We start from the raw sequence: 21687 nt of genomic DNA, 5'->3' as shown, positions 1-21687 counted from the left end.
GCTAACATTATGCCATCACTCTCCTCCTAACCTTTCCCCCTTTGGTCCCCAGTTTATCTTAACCCTTTCTGGCTTTAGATTTTCCCTACTTTTTTAGTTTACTCCCTGCTAAAACTTCACCCTACTTATATATCTAATTCCCAACCCCCTGCTCCAAATCCATACAAACCACCCTCTACGCTACCTTTAAAAAATTATTTTTCTCTCGGGCCTTTTGTTGTTGTTTGCTTGAATGTTGATTAGATTGAATTTTTATGCTTTTTTATGAGATTGTTTTGATTATTCTTTTTGTTGGTTTGGTTGGTTCTTTTGTTTGCTTTGTTTTTGTTTGTTTTTTACTTTTGTTTTCCCTTGCCTCACTTGATATTAGCTGCTGTTGCAGTTTGTATTAATCTCCAGGCTCGTGTTGCTGGAATTTGCTGGGAATAGTGGTTGTTCTAGTGGAGTTTACTCCCCATATATATAGTTTGTTCCCCTTTTCTCTCTTAGTATCATTCTTGTCTCTCTTACTTTTTTTTCTTTTCTTTTTCTTTTCTGTTATTTCTTTTCTTTCTTTCTGCTCTTTTCCCAAGTTCAGATTCACACTCTTTGTTGTTGTTTTTTTCTTCGTTGTTGTTCTTTCTTTTTACTCTCCCTCTTCCACTCCTATTCCCTAATTTGTCTTTCTCTGGTGGTTACCTTTATTGGAGGTTATTAATATCGTGAATACAATTCTGTTCAGTGCCTTGTCTGTTGTGCCTGGTTGTGTTGTATTTTATACCTTTAAATCAACGCCAGAGAGAGAAATCTATATAACCAGACATCCAGAGAAGAGAGACCATGAGGAGACAAAGAAACAGCCCCCACAGGAAAGAGAAGCAGGCATCACCAGAAAAGGAAGTAAACGATTTAGAGGCAAACAACCTATCAGAGAAAGAATTCAGAGAAATGGTCATAAAGTGGCTGAAAAGGATGGAAGACAAATTCGACAATATGAGTAAGAACCAAGAAGAAATGAAGAAGAACCAAGAAGAAATGAAAAATGACATCGCTGCTGTAAAGAACTCAATAGAAAGCATCAAGAGTAGACTAGATGAAGCAGAGGACCGCATAAGTGAGCTAGAAGACAAGATGGAAAAAAATACCCAATTACAACAGCTTCTAGAAACAAAAATTAGAAAGATTGAGGAGAGCGTAAGGGAACTTCGGGACAATACAAAACAAAACAACATTAGGATAATAGGGGTGCCAGAAGGAAAGGAAACTGAGCAAGGAATAGAAAACCTGTTTGAAGAAATAATAACAGAAAACTTCCCTGATATAGGGAAGAAAAAACCCACACAAATCCAAGAAGCTCACAGAGTTCCAAGCAAAATGAACCCCAAAAGACCGACGCCAAGGCACATTATAGTTAAGTTGGCAAACACCAACGACAAAGTAAGAATCTTACAAGCGGCCAGAGAGAGACAGACAGTTACATACAAAGGAACCCCCATCAGACTAGCAACTGATTTCTCAACAGAAACTCATCAGGCCAGAAGGGAATGGAATGAAATATACCAAGTCATGCAAAGGAAGGGTCTAAATCCAAGAATACTGTACCCAGCAAGGCTATCAATCAAAATTGAAGGTGAAATCAGGAGCTTCAGAGACAAAAAAGGACTAAGGGAGTTTATCACCACCAAACCAGCAATGAAAGAAATGCTAAAGGGTCTGCTGTAAAAAAAAAAAAAGAAAGAAAGAAATAGGAAGCAAAAAAGGTACACAGGGGTATAGAATAAAAATGGCGTCAAATAAGTACCTATCAATAATAACTTTAAATGTAAATGGATTGAATGCCCCAATCAAAAGACACAGGGTAACAGACTGGATAAGAAAACAAAACCCAGATATCTGCTGTCTACAGGAAACCCACCTCAAAAAAAAGGATGCATACAGACTGAGAGTAAAGGGATGGAAAAAGGTTTTCCAGGCAAATGGAAATGAAAAAAAAGCTGGGGTTGCAATACTTATATCTGACAAATTAGATCTCAAAGTGAAGGACATAACAAGAGATAATGAAGGCCACTTCATAATACTAAAGGGAGAAATCCAACAAGAAGAAATAACTCTGGTAAACATATATGCACCCAATACAGGAGCACCAAGATACATTAAAAAACTCCTGGAAGATATCAAAGGAGAGATTGACAGTAATACAATCATAGTAGGAGACTTCAATACCCCACTATCACCATTGGACAAATCCTCTAAACAAAAAATCAGCAAAGAAACATCAATCCTAAATGACTCACTAGAACAGATGGAATTAATCGACATCTTCAGAACATTTCACCCCAAAGCCACAGAATATACATTCTTCTCAAGTGCACATGGGTCATTTTCAAAGATAGACCATATGTTAGGACATAGGCAAAGTCTCTCCAAATTCAAGAAGATAGAATTCATATCAAGTATCTTCTCAGATCACAGTGGCATAAAACTGGAAATCAACTACAATAAAAACAACCCAAAGAAATCAAACACTTGGAGACTAAACAGCATGTTATTAAACCATGACTGGGTTACCAAAGACATCAAGGAAGAAATAAAAAACATCATGGCAACAAACGACAATGAAAACACAACAATCCAAAATCTATGGGACACAATGAAAGCAGTCCTGAGAGGGAAGTTCATAGCTCTACAAGCCTACTTCAAAAAACAAGAAACAATGGTAATAAATTACCTAACCCAACAACTCAAAGAGTTAGAGAGAGAGCAACAAGATAAGCCCAGTGTAAGCAGAAGAAAGGAAATAACAAAGATCAGAGCGAAGATAAACGACATAGAGACCAAAGAAACAATACAAAAGATCAACAAAACCAAGAGCTGGTTCTTTGAAAGGATAAACAAGATTGATGGACCTCTAGCCAGGCTGACCAAGAAGCAAAGAGAGAGGACCCAAATAAACAAAATCAGAAATGAAAGAGGTGAAATAACAACAGACCCCAACGAAATACAAAGGATTGTTACAAAATACTACGAACAACTCTATTCCAACAAACTGGACAACCTAGAGGAAATCGACATATTCCTAGAAAAATACAACCTTCCAAAACTAAATCAGGAAGATTCTAAACAGCTCAACATGCTAGTAACTATGGAAGAAATTGAAGCAGTCATCAAAAAGCTTCCGGCAAACAAAAGCCCGGGGCCAGATGGCTTCACAGGAGAGTTTTACCAAACTTTCAAGGAAAAACTAAAACCTATCCTCCTCAGACTATTCCAAAAAATCCAAGAGGAAGGAACACTTCCAGGCTCCTTCTATGAAGCCAGCATCACCCTAATACCAAAACCAGATAAAGACAACTCAATGAAAGAGAATTACAGGCCAATATCCCTCATGAACATTGATGCCAAAATCCTCAACAAAATTCTAGCAAATCAGCTCCAGCAGTACATCAGAAAGATCATACACCATGACCAAGTAGGATTTATCCCAGGAATGCAAGGATGGTATAATATCCGCAAATCAATAAACGTGATACATCACACAAACAAATTGAGAGATAAAAATCACAGAGTCATATCAATAGATGCAGAAAAAGCATTTGACAAAATCCAACACCCTTTCTTGATAAAAACTCTCAACAAGGTGGGAATAGAAGGCTCATACCTCAACATAATAAAAGCTATTTATGATAAACCCACAGCAAACATCATACTCAATGGGCAAAAACTAAAACCATTTCCCCTAAGAACAGGAACAAGACAGGGATGCCCACTCTCACCACTCCTGTTTGACATAGTACTGGAAGTATTAGCTATCGCAATTAGGCAAGAAGAAGAAATAAGAGGCATCCAAATTGGAAAAGAAGAAGTGAAGCTATCCTTATTTGCAGATGACATGATATTGTACATAAAAAACCCAAAAGATTCCATCAAAAAACTAATAGACTTAATAAATGAATTCGGCAATGTAGCGGGATACAAAATTAACGCCAAGAAATCTATGGCTTTTCTATACACCAATAATGAACTTACAGAAAGAGAGACTAAAAAAGCAATCCCATTTACCATCGCACCAAAAAAATTAAGATACCTAGGAATAAACTTAACTAAGGAGGTAAAAGACCTATACGCAGAAAACTACAGGGCACTGAAAAAAGAGATAGAGGAAGACGTAAACAGATGGAAGAACATACCATGTTCCTGGATTGGTAGAATCAACATCATTAAAATGTCCATACTACCCAAAGCAATCTACAGATTCAATGCACTCACCATCAAAATACCAACAGCATATTTCACAGACCTAGAAAGAACTCTCCAAAAATTCATCTGGAATAAAAAAAGACCCCGACTAGCCTCAGCAATCCTCAGAAAGAAGAATAAAGTAGGTGGGATCTCAATACCAGATTTCAAGCTGTATTACAAAGCCACTGTTCTCAAAACAGCCTGGTACTGGCACAAGAACAGACATATTGATCAATGGAACAGAATAGAGAACCCAGATATCGACCCAAACCACTATGCTCAATTAATATTTGACAAAGGAGGCATGAACATACAATGGAGTCAAGACAGTCTCTTCAATAAATGGTGTTGGGAAAACTGGACAGATACATAAAAAAAATGAAACTAGATCACCAACTTACACCATACACAAAAATAAACTCAAAATGGATACAGGACTTAAACATAAGACGGGAAACCATAAAAATACTAGAGGAATCCACAGGCAACAAAATCTCAGACATATGCCACAAGAACTTCTTCACTGACACTGCCCCTAGGGCAATGGAAGCTAAAGAGAAAATTAACAAATGGGACTACATCAAAATAAAAAGCTTTTTTACAGCAAAAGAAACCATCAACAAAACAACAAGAAAGCCCACTGCATGGGAAAACATATTTGCAAATGCTATCACTGATAAAGGTTTAATCTCCAACATCTACAGGCAGCTTATGCAACTCAATAAGAGGAAGATAAATGATCCAATAAAAAAATGGGCAACAGACCTAAACAGAATATTTTCAAAAGAAGACAGAAGGAAGGCCAAGAGACACATGAAAACATGTTCAAAGTCACTTATTATCCGAGAGATGCAAATCAAAACAACAATGAGGTACCATCTCACACCTGTCAGAATGGCTATCATCAACAAATCAACAAACAACAAGTGTTGGCGAGGATGCGGAGAAAAAGGAACCCTCATGCACTGCTGGTGGGAATGCAGACTGGTGCAGCCACTGTGGAGAACAGTATGGAGTTTTCTCAAAAAACTGAAAATGGAACTCCCATTTGACCCAGTAATCCCACTCCTGGGAATATATCCGAAGAAACTAGAAACACCAATCAGAAAGGATATATGCACCTCTATGTTCATAGCAGCACAATTTACAATAGCTAAGATTTGGAAACAGCCTAGGTGCCCATCAGCAGATGACTGGATCGGAAAACTGTGGTACATCTACACAATGGAATACTATGCTGCCATAAAAAAGAAGGAATTCTCATCATTTGCAGCAACCTGGATGGAATTGGAGAACATTATGCTAAGTGAAATAAGCCAGTCAATGAAAGAAAAATACCACATGATCTCACTCATTTAGGGATAGTAAAGAACATTATAAAGTGGTGAACAAAAAGATAGATACAGAGACAGTAAAGCATCAAACAGACTTTCAAAGTACAGGGGGAAAGTTTGGGAAAGGTGGGGGAGTTATGAAATCAAACGAAGGACTTGTATGCATGCATATATAAGCAATGGACGCAAAACTCTGGGGGGGAGGGCATGTGTGGGTGTGGGGTGGGGGGGTAATAGTAAGATATGTACACATATAATACCTCAATAAAAATATTAAAAAAAAAAAAATGGTAAGTGGGGAGGAACCATGATGGCAGCATAGGTAAACGCCTGTACTTGCTGCCTCCCACAACCACATCAAAATTACAACTAAAATAAAGAACAGCTGTCATCCAGAACCACAGGAAAACTGACTGAGTAAAAGTACTACAACTAGAGAGGTAAAGAAGAAAGCACACTGAGACTGGTAGGAGGTGTGGAGGTGCAGAATGGGCTGGTTTGGCACCCGGGCATGCCGCTTTTTTAATTGGGAGGGAGATCGCCTCTTTGGAGGCCACCTGGAGGAGCAAGGAGTCCCAGACCCACACCAGACCCCTAGCCCAGGGTTCCAGAGCTGGGGAAAGAGGTCCCTATGAGCAGAAGAACTACAGGCTGTAAAAACCAGTGCAGATTGGGGCGGAGTGACACACAGGCTGCTGCCTAGAGAACCAGCTGCTCCTCTTAAAAGGCCAGCACAGTGAAATGAATTTACAAGCTCCTGCTTGCTCTGAGCTCAGTGCTGGGCAAGGCTCTGGGAGACTCAGACAGGTATGGGGAGAAACTGGATTGTCTGGCACCAGGGCAGGAACGCAGGGGTGGCTTTCTTCCAGCTGGAGGTACTCACAGCCATCAGCGGTCATTGTGCTCTTGCTGGGAACTCCCCGGTGCAGGGCTGACTGGCAGACATTTCTGTTCACTCCACCTTGGAGATCCCCTGAGACCCCACTCCACCCAAATTTACAACCCTACCCCAGCTGTGTGCAGCAGCTTTTGCATATGAATAGCCTGTCCTTTCTCAGCCTAAATAAAACCTGTCGAACAAGCTGCAGCTGGGTCAGGAGCCCCAAAGCTATCAATAAAAGGCTCAAGGCTGGCACCAGCACCAGCCTGCCTTGCTTCACAGTTGGGCCTCATCTGGGCACTTCCAAACCTGATACAAAGAGGAGGAATCTGCAGATCTCTCTGTAGCTCCTGCTGGGTGGTCCCAGGCAGTAGCTGACTTTGCACCTCCTTGGAGATCCAAGAGCCAGTGTACCCAGTGGTCAGTGTGAGATCATACCAGATTATAACTCTTCACATCCATAAGTGATACACTCAAGGGGCAGACTCAGTGAGCACCAAATCCCCACTGTAGCAAGTCTTGCCCCATTAAGGTGTCTTCTGTACAGCAGCTCTCTCACTGAAGTTGCAGGCAGTCCCTATAGCCAATTGGCCTGAAGGTCAATTCCTCCCAGTGATACCAACAGCAATCAAGGCTCAACTACAACAAGACTGTGCACACAGCCCACAAAGGTTTGCACCAAGAGTGTCCACCTCAGATAATTGGAGAGGCTGAGCTGCTGGGCCTTATAGGACACCTACCACACAAGGCCACTCTATCAACTCAAGGAGACTTAGTAGCGACCCAATACATAGAAACAAGCACAGGGAAGCAGCCAAAATGTGGAGACAAAGAAACATGTCACAAATGAAAGAAATGGAGGAAAGCAAACTATTGGATATAGAGTTCAAAACCACAGTTATAAGGTTACTCAAGAATCTTCTAGAAACCTCCAAGGAACTTAGTGATATCTTCAAGAATTTTAGTGAGAATGCCAAAAAATAGAAAAGGACCAGTCAGAAATTACTGACTAAAATAAAGAATAATATACAGGGATTCAACAGTACAGTAGAGGATCCCAAGAATCAATTCATTGATTTGAAATACGAGGAAGCAAAAAACACCCAACCAGAAGAGCAAAAAGAAAAAAAAAAATCCAAAAATAAGAAGATAGTGCAAGGAGCCTCTGGGACAATTTCAAGTGTACCAACATCCAAATTATGGGGGTGCCAGAAGAAGAGAGCAAGATATGGAAAACCTATTTGAAGAAATAATGACAGAAAACTTCCCCTGTCTGGTGAAAGAAATAGACTTACAAGCCTAGGAAGCACAGAGAACCCCAAACAAAAGAAATCCAAAGAGGACAACACCAAGACATATCATAATTAAAATGCCAAGAGCAAAGGACAAAGAGAGAATATTAAAAGTAGCAAGAGAAAAACAGTTAGTTACCTACAAGGGAGTACCCATATGACTGTCAGCTGATTTCTCAACAGAAACTATGCAGGCCAGAAGGGACTGGCAAGAAATATTCAAAGTGATGAATAGCAAGAACCTACAACCAAGAATACTCTACCTAGCAAAGCTATCATTTAGAATTGAAGGTCAGATGAAGAGCTTCACAGACAAGAAAAAGCTAAAGAAGTTCATTACCACCAAACCAGTATTATATGAAATGCTGAAGGGTATTCTTTAAGAAGAGGAAGAAGAAAAAAAATGTAAAGATAAAAAATTATGAACAACAAAGTGACAACAAATAAATATCTATCAACAAGTGAATCTAAAAATCAAATGAATAAAAAATCTGATGAACAGAATAAACTGGTGAATGGAATAGAATCAGGGGCATGGAAATGGAACAGACTGACGATTCTCAGAGGGAAGGGCATGGGGGGATGCGGGAAGAGATTAGACAAGATCTTATATGCATGTATGCAGTACCTATGGACATAGACAATAGGGTGGCAAGGGCCTGGGGTGGGGTGGGAACCAGGTGGTGAGGAGCTATGGGAGAAAAAAAGAGGGACATCTGTAATAATCTCAACAATAAAAATTAAAAACATTAAAAAAAAGGTAAGTGATAAGGAAACAAAGTGTGTGTTCTGGCTTCCAGATGTGCAAATTTGCCAGAGTTGCAAATTGAGTCAGTGCTATAGGAAGACGAACAAAGAAGTGGTCAGGCTTTGAATCTTAAAGGAAGGCCTGACACAGTAAACTGGACCTGGACAAGAGGTGCTCTAACAGGGAGAAGGGCACCACAAATTGAAAGCCCCCACAAACTCCAAATCAGAGGTGCCTGTAATTATACCCTGCATCACAGGAAGTCATCAAAAGCAACTATAAAGTATTAAAGGAAGCAAATGTTGGAAAGTACTTAATGGCCAAGCAAAAGAAATTGATAGAATAAGCTATGAAACTTATCCATAAAGAAGTACTATTCAGCTATAATTAAGAATGAGAAAGAGTTCTATGAACTGATAGGATTTCCAGAATATATTGGGAAAAAACAGAATGTAAAGAATAGAGGCCACTATATTTTGTGTAAGAAATAAGAGGAATTTAAAAAATGTATAATATCAATTTGTTTTTACAAATAGAAACACAAAATAATAAATCAGAAAACAGTACAAAGTGGTGGTGGTACAGGGTGGGAGGAATTTGGGAGGAGGTGATCCTTCTCTGAGTATACCTTTTAGAATAGTTTTGAATTTTGGTAGCATGTTATATTCTGCATATATTAAAAAGACAGATGAAAAGAAAAATCTAAAACTGAAACAAAATGAATACAATTGAATTTCAAATGAATTCATTAATTTTGGTGAAGAGAAATAGGACTAATCCAGGTAACTTAGGTACATATAATTTGGCCATGTTACTTCAGTCTTGGGTGGGATGAGAGGAGAACTCCAAACAAATCCTGAACTCTCTTTAGCAGGTATGTTTTATGTAGAGATGTGTGAAGCAATTTACAAAACATTTTAGATGTATTATAGGTATGAGCAAATAAATAAATGTGCTGAGGTTGTTAGAAGCAGGATTCTCACTGTGAAAGGAGGGACTGTTAGGCAGTGAAGTATTTAATAAGTAGTAACAGCTATTATCTCAAGAAAAGCCCCATTAAGTGATCTGTGAATGTCTGGTTAAAGTCCAGTCAGCACACACTATGGCTACACACAGGACCTAGGTCTTCTCTCCCCAATCTAGGGAAGCCACTGAGCCTTGTCCCATGGAGCCACTGGGCACAGCAGGGACTCAACTGAGTCTCAAGAAACACTTTTACACTTAAAGTCAGAATCTAATTTATTTAAATACACATGGTGAGCTATATATGGTTTTCCTGTTCACTCTCCTAATGATGCCTGGCACATGCACGCCTGAGTAGATCTGCTGAAACTTCACAGCATGAGCCCATTCTCTATAAAAAGCTATCTACTCAATAAGAAAACCACCTTTTGTTTTCCATTGCCCAGTCTCAGCCCAGGTGCACAAAAGGCTGCCCTGTGCCATGAGAGGGAGGTGGGAGCTGCTTTCAGGAGGAGCTCCCCACGTAGGGAGAGAATGAGCTGCTCCCAGGCAGCATTTACCAAAGCAACAGCTATTCCCCCAGTGACTTCTGGGTGCCAGCTGCCCTCTGTGTGCAGTGGTGGGACTCACTTTGCTCATTCATAGAAACAGACACAAAATAGCGGGAGAGCAACCAATCAAGACACAAGGTAGAGAAGGTAAACAATGAGGAAGGACAATGAAAGAAAGGTGTCAGCCACAGATCAGTATCACAAGAAGCACTGTCATGGAGCTGCCTGGGACAAAAGTGTTAAAGGAGCAGCCAGAGGTGTAGGCCACCTATGGAAGGAGAGGAAGGAGGGTGGGTGTGCCTGAGGAGGACTGGAAAAGGCTTTCTTGAGTGTGGTCACCTCCTCTCAGCCTTGGCAGAGGGGACACAACGATCTGAAGGTGTAGGGAAAGAATGCCGTGCTCAGTGAAAGATGATGCATTGTCTAAAGCACACCCCTGTCTTCATCAGAGTCCGACTCTCCAGAAGCTGTTTTACAACTCTGTAAACTGCAGTTAACCAGAGACATGCTCACTCAATGTTGCCCAGGAGTTTTGACTGACTGCCCCCCTCCTCCTTCCCATCTCACAGAAAAAAGTTTCATTCCTTTGAGCTATTTTGACTTTTCCTCTGAATTGGTTACATCTGCCTGGTTCTCTCATATGAATAAAATAGACTGCTTAACCTATTTTCATGTTTATATCTATACTAGAGGTCTGGTGCATGATTTCGTGCATGGGGGGTTGTCCTTCAGCCCAGACTGCACCCTCTTTAATCTGGGACCCCTCGAGGGATGTCCGACTGCTCGTTTAGGCCCAATTCTGGGCAGTCAAACATCCCTCTCACAATCCAGGACTGCTGGTTCCCACTGCTCGCCTGCCTGCCTTCCTGATTGTCCCTAACCGCTTCTGCCTGCCAGCCTTATCACCCCCTAACCACTCCCCTGCCAACCTGATGGATGCCTAACTGCTCACCTGCCAGCCTGTTTGCACCTAACTACCCTCCCCTGCAGGCCTGGTTACCCCTAACTGCCCTCCCCTGCAGGCCTGGTTACCCCTAACTGCCCTCCCCTGCAGGCCTGGTCCCCCCCAACTTCCCTCCTCTGCCAGCCTGGTCACCCCTAACTGCCCTCTCCTACAGGCTTGATCGCCCCCAACTGCCCTCCCTTGCAGGCCTAGTCCCTCCCAACTGCCCTCCCATGCTGGCCATCTTGTGATGTCCATCTTGTGTCCACATGGGGACAGGATCTTTGACCACATGGGGGCAGCAATCTTGTGTGTTGAAGTGATGGTCAATTTGCGTATTACTCTTTTATTAGATAGGATAGAGGCCTGTTGCATGGGTGGGGGCCAGATGGTTTGCCCTGAAGGGGGTTCCCTTGGGGTGTGGGGCAGCCTGGGCAAGGGGCCTGTGGTGGTTTGCAGGCTGGCCACACCCCCCAGTGACCCAAGCAGAGGCCTTGGTATCTGGGATTTACTTATCTTCTATAATTAAAACTTTGTAGCCTTAAGCAGAGCCAAGGCAGGCCAGGGCTGCAGAAGTTTGGCTTCCTCCATCACCGGGGGCAACTCTAGCCTCCTGCTTTCTCTAGCTCTGTGGCTGCCGCCATTTTTGTTGGGATTTATTTATCTCCTATCATTGAAACTTTGTAGCATTGAGTGGAGGCCTGGGCCGGCAAAGGCAGGCAGACAGTTTGGCTTCCTCCATCGCCGGGGAAACCCAAGCCTCCCTCCTGCCCTCTCTGTGGCCGCAGCCATCTTGGTTGGGTTAATTTGCATATTCACTCCTGATTGGCTGGTGAGTGTGGCTTGTGGGTGTGGCAGAGGTATGGTCAATTTGCATATTACTCTTTTATTAGATAGGATGAGAATCATGATCTTACTTTTTTCTTAAAAATTATTCTTTTAGCAGAAGTCTTATCTCCCTTCTTCTGTATGGTCCCCAAGTGATCCTAAGCCTGGAGCTCATCTCTGCTGGGAGACAAGAGGCTCATTTGCCTGGGAGGTGGGAAGGCATGATGATTTCCCAACAGACACAGGCGAGCTTCACACCATTTTCGGAGCACTTGCAGCTGCGCACCAGCCTCTGAGTGAAATGCTCCATGTTTAGTAACCTCATTTGCTACTACAAAGACCCTGCATGGTAACATCTCTTTTTCTCCTTTTCAAATAGGGGAACTGAGGCTTAGAAAGATAAGGCAATTTACTGCAGTCTCTCACCTAGAATGTGCTGAAGGAGGAATTTGATCAAAGTCTGTCTCTTACTTCCCAGGAAGCCTTACTTTGGCTTTAAATAAAGTTCCAGAATCTTTTTAGGATGGAAATTTAGTTTCTCACTGAACACTGTGGAGAAATGCCAAAGAAGCAGGCAGCCTCCCCAATCCGGGAGAATTTTCAGAGCTCCTCAACGCTCCCTCTCTTTATTGCTGCTGCCTACTAATCACATCACCCATGATCAAACAGGGCTTGATTTCTCTCTGAATTCATGCTCTCCAACTTCAGTGTAGCCTGCATGGCTGGGAAATTCTACTAGTTTACTCCTTCCACTCTCCCCAAAGATAATTTCAAACCTTCTTGGCTTAAGCCTCCTCTGCTGAAACCTCTTTCCCCCTCAGTCTCCCTCCAACATGGCCTAACATCTTACTTTACAGAGAAAACAGAAGCCCTTTCATGCTTCCACTACAAGCTGCCTACCCATTCTTTTTCCTTCAGACTCCCTCCTGCTGGGGTTAATCCTGGGCTGGGCTTTGGATCAACCCCCTCTAACCCTTCACTTTCTTCTCTCCTCTTTTTAGTATAATCAGTTTCGCACTCTACTGAGTAGTTTCTCCTTATTGAGTTAATTTTTTTATTGTGGTAAAATATACATAAAATTTACAGTCACACTGTTGTATAACCAGCACCACCAGCCATCTCTAAAATGTTTTCATCTTTCCAAACTGAAACTGTGCCCATTAAACAATAATTCCTCCCTCCCCCCAAGCCCTGGAAACCATCATCCTACTTTCTATCTCTATGAATAGACTGCTCTAGGTACTTCATATAAGTGGTATCATACAATATTTGTCCTTTTGTGACTATCTTCCCATTGACTGTTAAACATATTCAATTCTCTCCAATATAAAAAATTAAAATAACAAAATCTGGTCCTGGGTCCCTCAACTCTCCAGTGATTGCCCTTTTTCTCTGCCTCTCAGAGCCAAATGACCTTCCCTATGCTATTGCCTCTCCTTAATAAGTTCTTGAGTGTCTTCTCCTTCTCTTCCTCCTCACTTTTCCTGACTTCCTTGACTAGGGAAAATTTACCTCTTATGGACTCTGCTAGCATCTTGACACTCTCCTTTATGGTTCTCAATTACAACTTTAAATTTCTTTGTATGATTATTTGATTGTATCAGTTAGTAGATTAAAACAGATCCAAATCTGTTTGCTCACCATTCTATCCTCCATACCCATCTCACACATAAATATTAGAGTAGCTAACATTTACTGACATATGTGCCAGATACTTCTTGCTTGGCATGGATTGTCTCATTTATTCATCAAAACAACTCAACCTACATGAAGAAATTTTACCTGAGAGTTCATCAGGCGAATGGTGGTTTTCATGCCCACATCCTGTTGAAAGTTGGCTGTAGGTGCCCCATTAAACCTCAGGACTGCATCGTGATCATCTGTAAACCACAAGGAAATAAGAAGTGATGAGTACCAGCAATATGCAGAAAGAGAAAAGTTGTGGGGGAGAGAGGGCAGAAGGAAGGGGAGAGGCAAGAGAATAATATTTCCCAATCTTTATCTCACTGTGGTACACAGGAGACATTATCATTTTCTTATGGTGCAATTGGGTAAAGTTCATAGACAGAGATGACCACCTGTCTGCCTAGACACTACAAGAACTAAAGAAGTCCACATTATGGCATTCCTGAAATCCATTCAATAATACCAGTATGTTTGAGCACAGTGGAAAAGTGAATGGGTCCAGTGAAATCACTATTCTAGTTACCAAAGGAGCAAAACCAAATACTCTTTTAGCATTGCCACTTCTATCACTGTCAGACAAATGAAGACACTACCATAAGTTTGGTCTAACCTACTAGTACAAGTGCCCAGCAAATGGGAAGGATTCACTATGGCATCCAAGACTACATCCTAAGTGTTCCATTTAGGGATCTGAAGCCCAGGAAAAGTCACAAACCTGGTGGTGGCAGAGAAGGGACAGAAGAACTAAATTAAATCCCACATTTCCTCTTTTTATTCCCTCACAAAAAGCTCTTTTTAAGAAACAATGTCTCAAATCTAGCCAAGATCAAACAGACCATCTTTAAAAAATTTACTCATTCCCTGGCTCTCATCTATGCAGCTGTTAAAGCAGAGTTTGCAAGACTTGAAAAAAGTTGACTGACACTGACCAATTCCATGGGAGAGAGAACTAATGACTTTTAAAATTCATCCCAACCCTAAGCCTCTGTGATCCTATGAGTGTTCATTTCAGCTGTTCTTGATCAAGCAAGTTTGGGTTCACCACTGAAATCTGCACAGATTTGGAGGTCAGCCCAGTCCTCCATGGTTCTATTTCTCTGCATGTGGGTTTATTTTGGGTGTTTATCTACAAAGGTGGCATCAGGAGGAAGGGAGTACATGTGGGCATGTAACTCAAAACAAGATGATCTGAAAGAATACCCACAGAATTAAGGGATGAAAACCTCATCCTTAATTTCAATTCTAACATTCTTGCAAAACCTCAGGAATCTAGACCTCTCTTTCACAACAACCCTATCATCCATTCTTGGACAAAATCTTATCAGAAGCACTTGAAAGTTGCATGACAGGTACATAGTCCAAACTTTCTTTATCAGTTTACAGAGCAGGCACACTGAACTACAAACAGAACAGGAGATACATCTTTATACAACTCCAATTGCAATAAGTTTTGTCAAAATCAATCCCTGGTTTCACAGGTGACTAGTAGTAATGATACTAGAAATGCAGATCCATCAGAAATTTCACTTAGTCAACTTTCCTGTTTCACAGGTGATAAATGAGTAAGTTGAGGGTCCCACTAGGAAAGAATTACTCAATGGAGTACTAATCGAGTGTTGAATAAAAGGACTATTTACAAAGTTGTAGAGTTTAAGGAAATCGGCAAGGAATGGAGCAATACCCCAGGGTTGACAACAGCAAGAAAACATTACTAACCCTACAGCTAATATGGCAAGAGAAGCAGTAGGCCACCTGTTGGGAACTGTGGACTTTAAAATACAGCTACTGTTAATGTCCTGCCAGCAAGAAAAGAATCAATACCCCAACCAATCTTTCCTTTTTCCTGCTGATTTCTAGACCCTGAAGGGGAAAGAGCAAAAGCAGGACCTAGAGACAGCGAGGGCTGTTTGAAAAGGGCTGAGGCTTTCAGTCAAGGGGAAGAAGCAGCCTGTGGTTACTCTACCACGAGAGACCCTCGGAGACAGATAGCCTAACCTCACTCACCTTCTTCTCAGTTTCATACCAGCACCTATATTGTCCAGCCCCAAATAAAAGTCAGAGTGTGAGGAAGCCCAGTTGACACAGTGCCAAATTTCAATTTCCCAGGCCACAGAGTCAGACACAAAGAGTAGAGTGGATTTAGAAGGGCAAAAGGAGTACAGGAGGCTGAGAATAGGTCCTTGGTGCTCACCATAACAAGGGAGAATTTGTGTTCCTTCAATAAATACATAGTCCTAGGTGCTGAAGACAATGGCTGTGAGCAAGAAAGATAAAGTCCTTGCCTGCAGAGATCTCGTGATCTACTGCAAGAAGAAAAACAGTAAAGAAGCACAACAACCAGTACTCAAGATAATTACCAATTGTAATTAATACTATAACACAAATAAACTGAGCTGTGTAACAGAAACCCTTTGAAATCTCCTTCAGATAGGGTGATGTTTCAGGGAATGCCTCTAGCTGAGACCCAAAGTTTGGCTGGGCCTGAGAAGGGCCCGGAGAAGTACATTTCAACCAGATGACACAGCAGTGTGAAGACCCAAAGAGAGCAAGGATTTGGCTGGTGACCATATTATGCACAGGACATAACTGCCTAGAAGATTTAACAGAATCAGATCATTAATAAATTCATAAATACATGAAAATTCACTGCCTTCAGGTATAGTAACTCCAAGTAGCTGGAAGTTGTAGTAAAAGAAATTTTATTACAATTTGGACCAAACATTTTTTATATTTTCAAATTAGCTTAATGAATTTTATAACTACTAGAGGCCCAGTGCACAGATTCATGCACTGGTGGAGTCCCTTGGCCTGGTGTGCGCCCTCTCACAATCCAGGACCTCTTGGGGGATGTTGGAGGCCTGGTGCACAGATTTGGCCTGATCCCCGTAGGCCAGGCTGAGGGACCCCAACAGAGCAAGAATCTGTGCACCAGGCCTCTAGCATGCATAAAAGATTTTTGGTTAATCTCTTCCCACCCTCCCCCTCTCCCTCCCCCTTCTCTCTGAGACTCATCAGTCTGTTCCATGTTTCCATGCCTGTGCATTGAGCGTCTGCCCCATGACGGTCAGTGCACATCATAGCTACTGGTTGAACGGTCAAACAGTCGCTTAGGCTTTTATATTATAGAAAGATTTGTGGAAGACTGCATTCAGACTCTGGTTAGGGAAATTAGATATGTAGGTCACAGTGGCCAACTATGGCCCATCAGCCAAATATGACCAGACCTCTGTTTCTGTAAAGTTTTACTGGAACCCAGTCAGGCTCATTCATTTACTATTGCCTATGGCTGCTTTTGCATTACTATAACAGAGGCAAGTAGTTGTGAAGAATACTGTATGGTTTGAAAACTAAAAATATATTGTCTCTGGTCATGTACAGAAAACATTTTCTGAGCCTTGACATAAATAATCATGCTCTCTGAGCTACTCAGTGTAAGGGCTCACTCTGCCAAAGAACTCATCTGCCCAAATGCCATACCCCTCTGCCTTCCATTGCATGTTCCATTCCTGGTTTTCCTCCAGTTCTTCTCACTGGCCTTTGGGGTGTTTTTCAGGGTGATGGGGGCGGGGGGTGGGTTAGAGAATGGGAGGGGGTGGCCTGGTCCTGTTCTTGCCCTGTCCTTTATATGTAAACTATTTTCTAGGTTTTCTCATCAGTCCTCTTTCCTGGACTACAACTATCACCTCAATACAAATGACCCCTAAATCTGACTCTTCTCAAAAGCATATATCCAATTGCACAGATTCTACCTAGAGAAATCCACTTGAGACTCAGCACATCCAAGACAGAACCTGTCCTCACCAGAAACATGCTGCCCTATGATGTGTTATAGCCAGCTCCCAGGCTGGAAACTCCAGCTCCTGTCTCTCAATCTAGGTCATTTCTAGTTAGACACCAAGTTCTATGTCTTCTCTCTTATGATGCCTCTCAAATCAGACCTGCTCTTTCCACTACCACTACCACTGTTCAAACAGGCCTGACCTATCTCACCTGGATGTGGCAATAGTCTCTGATAAGGGAGAGATGATACAGCATTGCCCATAGAGAAGGGGACTCAGAGAAGGGAGAAATCTCTCTAAATGCACATTATCCCATCTGTCACTTGTTCAAAAACTTTCTAGGTCTCTCCATGACTTTAGAAATGAACACACACACACACACACACACACACACACACACACACACACAAAAAAAAAAAAAAAGAAAGAAAGAAAGAAAGAAAGAAAGAAAAAAAGAAAGAAAGAAAGAAAGAAATGAAAACCAAAGTCCTTATTATGACATGAGCCCTGGCCATCATCCTGGCCTCATTCCTCAGTCCTCTATAGCCCATGAGAACCCCCATCCCAGCCAAACAGGATTATCTGTTATGCCCTAATACACTCTGTACTTTTCCCCCTGGAGTCTCTGCTTCTCTTGCTTTTGTCTCAGCTTGAATGCTCTTTTTTTTTTTTTTTTTCCTCTAGGAAAGCAAGTAAGCAAGAACATCAAGGGATTTTTCTTAACCTGACAAGGGATGCATCATACCCATGTTTATTATAAAGCTAAAGTCACTATGAGGCACAAGAGCAGAAGGACTAAGTATGAGGGCCTTTGAGTCAATGACTGGGTTTCAAGTCCCAGTCTGCTGCTAACCAACTGTATTACCTCTTTAGGCCTCAACACTTTAGCCCATCAGTAAAATGGGAACAATAATCACACCTACCTCCCAGGATGGCTGGGAAGATGAAAAGAGCAAGCAAGGCATGTTAGATACACAGCAGGTGCACAATAAGCATCACTCTTATTGGTTGTAACATTAAAAAATATGCTATTGTTTGAAATTAAAATTCAAACAAATCTACAATACTTTACATGTATACTTATCAAAAATGACTGAAATGACTGAGCCCCCCATTTGGCTGGTTTGTGGGACTGCTGGAGACACAGTACATTATTATAATCCCTCTGGTAAACAATTTTGCAATGGACAATAAAAAGAGCCATAAAACTTATCTTACTTTGGTCTTCTAGTCTCATTCCTGAGGTTATTTCCCCTTGGGAGGGCAGGCGTAGTTACATGTTATCTACTCCAAAACCGTGTCAGCAGTACTATTTGTAAGAGCAAGTCATTTGAAACCATCTGATATGTTCATTAATTAGGAATAAGCTAGGCAAATCCCAAGAATAGCGGAAAGGCTTTGGGCCTGGCATGCTGCCTGGTACTCACAGGCCTTCAACAAAAGGCCTTTCCTTTCCCTTTTCTCTTTATAGTCTATGTTCCTATTTAGTATTGTAGATAAATCCATGAATGAATTTAAAAAAAAAAAAATGAATGAACTCCTTAAAAAACTAAATGCCCAGAGGATATATCTTTAGAAGGCAGAACATTTAAAGACTACCATGCAATTTTTTTTATGTCTCAGGATCAAAGTGCTGGCATGTAATACATATTTAAAATTATAACTACAGGCTATAGAAACAGATTATTTTAATCAACATTAAATCACTCCAAACTTTTATGAGTGCATAAAAATAAATAGCACAGTTCCGATTCCTAAACATTATCAGACTCTGCCTTAAACTTCAAAACAATCCCAGCCAGGCTGACATTGATGACTTGCCATGAAGAAGAGGATCAACTAACACCTGGAATGTTCTAAATATTACCATGATAGAGCAAAAATGGGGACGAAAGAAAGTGATTGAGTTCCATTATTGATGAACAAAAACCAATCACATGTAGTTTCTAGAGAATGCAGTCCAAAAGAAACCAAAAAAGCAAAAGTCGAGGTGGGGCTGGTTATCTTGGCAGCTTTTATTAGTAAGTGCTGCCTATTTGGGGAGGTACAAAATGTGACCTCATCACTTCTTTCTGCTCTAGAGAATCCAATTTGGGTCTACTTTTCTTCGTTTTGAGAACCTGTGCTTGGTTTCAGACCATTTTTCCTGGCAGTCATATGCAAGAAATAAAAAAGGAGACATATGACCTCACCTGCTCCAGTACCTTCCAGAGGCTGAAAGAGAGCAACACTTCCTGTGCTTGTTTTCTTTAGCCTGATTCATTTCACAATAATGGAAAACACATTCTCTCAAAATAAGGGTACTACAAAGTCTTGAATAAACCTGTAGCTCTGTATTTTATACATTTACAAGGATGGTAGACTTTCTATCTTTATTAAATATGAAGGATTTCAAGAAAAGCAAATTTATATATTCCAACCAGTTATTTTCATATTTTTTGGGGATTGCATACCACTCTGAGAAGCAACTGAAAGCTATGGACTTTTTTCCTAGAAAATGCACAGATTGACTTACACACACACTATACATACCTTATCCACAGATATATTTGCAAGCATTTTAGGGATTCATAAACCCCCTGAAGGTAGTCCACAGTACTGGAATTTAAAATTCCTATCATTATTTGCAGATGACATAGAACTATATAAAGAGAAGCCTAAAGATTCTACTAAAAAACTATTGAAACTGATCAATGAATTCAGTAAAGTAGCAAGGTACAATATAAGTATTCAGAAATCGATTGCATTTTTATACACCAATAATGAATTATCATAAAGCAATCCATAGATTCAATGGAATCCCTAACAAAATGTCAATGGTGCCCTAACCGGTTTGGCTCAGTGGATAAAGCGTCGGCCTGCAGACTGAAGGGTTCCAGGTTTGATTCTGGTCAAGGGCATGTACCTTGGTTGCTGGCACATCCCCAGTAGGGGGTGTGTAGGAGGCAGCTGATCGACGTTTCTCTCTCATCGATGTTTCTAACTCTCTATCCCTCTCCCTTCCTCTCTGTAAAAAATCAAATATATCTATATATTTAAATGCCAATGGTATTTTTCACAGAACTAGAACAAATAATTATAAAATTTATATGGAACCACAAAAGGCCCTGAATAGCTACAGCAATCTTGAGAAAGAAGAACAAGTATTACACTACCTGATATCAAACTACATTTTCAAGGCTATAGCAATCAAAATGTCATGATACTGGAATAAAAACAGACACATTGATCAACAGAATAGAATAGAGTGCCCAGAAATGAACCCATACCTATATGGTCAATTAATCTATGACAAAGGAAGCAAAAATATACAATGGGGTAAAGACAGTCTATTCAATAAATGGTGTTGGGAAAACTGGACAAATACATGCAAAAAATAAAACAAGGCCACCTTCTTATACCATATATACTAGAGGCCCGGTGCACGAAATTCGTGCACTGGGGAGGGTGTCCCTCAGCCCAGCTTGCACCCTCTCTAATATGGGACCCCTCGGGGGATGTCCAACTGCAGGATTAATCGGGCCTAATCCTGCAGTTGGACATTCTTCTCACAATCCGGGACTGCTGGCTCCTAACCGCTCACCTACCTGCCTGATTGCCCCCTAACTGCTTCCTTGCTGGCCTGATTGACCCCTAACTGCTCCTCTGCGGGCCTGATTGCCCCCAAATACCCTCCCCTGCTGGCCTGATCACCACCAAGGCTTTTATTAGTATAGATAAGACCCTGCACAGAAAATTTTACTAACCATGCTTTACAATAAGGGCTTGACGATTGAATCATTAGGACCAGACACCAAGATTTCCTTTCTTTGAATAGTGGAGGGAATACTTATCTTGTCTTTAAGTTGCCCGGAAATTAAAATGAGATAATGACTTAGAAAAGTATAAAAGCATCACATAAAGACAACTGTCTTTTTAATGAAGTGGCAAAATGAAAAACACTTTTTATTCTCCCCTTCCTTCCTTTACAGCTTTTATTTAAACTTTGAAATTTATAAAAATTTCACTCCAATTTTCATTTCTTTATATTCAACATTATTTTGTATTGGTTTCAGGTTTTATATTAGTTACAGAATAGTGGTTAGACAATCATATACTTTACAAAGTGTTCCCCGATATTTCTAGTACCCACCTGGCATCATACCATCATTACAACACTACTGACTATATTCCCTATTTAAGTGACAATGGGTTTACAGGTTTCTTTCAATCTTTCTTTTGTGTTTTTTTGTCCTTACTTTTCTTTCTCACTTCTTCCCTCATTTTCTTTATATAGTATCTCAATTGGCCATCAAAGATCAGTGAAGGCACTGGGACACACTTCATCCATTTTACAGACCAGGAAACTGAGGCCAATTCCAGTTGGCTGTGGAACTTGACTCAGGAAGCCCTCAGAGCACACAGGAAGCCCTCAGAGCCATGCTCTTTGCGCTTCCTAAGGGGCAGCGGCCCAGCAAACAGAACA

The 21687-nt window shown here is 41.1% G+C and overlaps 1 protein-coding gene across 2 annotated transcripts in view; it reads right to left on the bottom strand.

Moving 5' to 3' along the window:
* Window positions 1–21687, bottom strand: part of ST6GAL1 (ST6 beta-galactoside alpha-2,6-sialyltransferase 1) — a 129024-nt gene that overhangs the window by 14647 nt on the left and 92690 nt on the right. For both annotated transcript variants that reach the window (XM_054713820.1, XM_054713821.1), the window contains one exon: window positions 13540–13637. In XM_054713820.1, coding sequence (XP_054569795.1) covers window positions 13540–13637 — 98 coding nt within the window. The remainder of the gene's footprint in view (window positions 1–13539; window positions 13638–21687) is intronic.

The sequence above is a fragment of the Eptesicus fuscus genome, chromosome 3, assembly GCF_027574615.1.
Source record: "Eptesicus fuscus isolate TK198812 chromosome 3, DD_ASM_mEF_20220401, whole genome shotgun sequence".
NCBI lineage: Eukaryota > Metazoa > Chordata > Mammalia > Chiroptera > Vespertilionidae > Eptesicus > Eptesicus fuscus.
The sequence above is the reverse complement of the archived record's forward strand: the minus strand, read 5'-3'. Positions and strand labels throughout refer to the sequence as shown.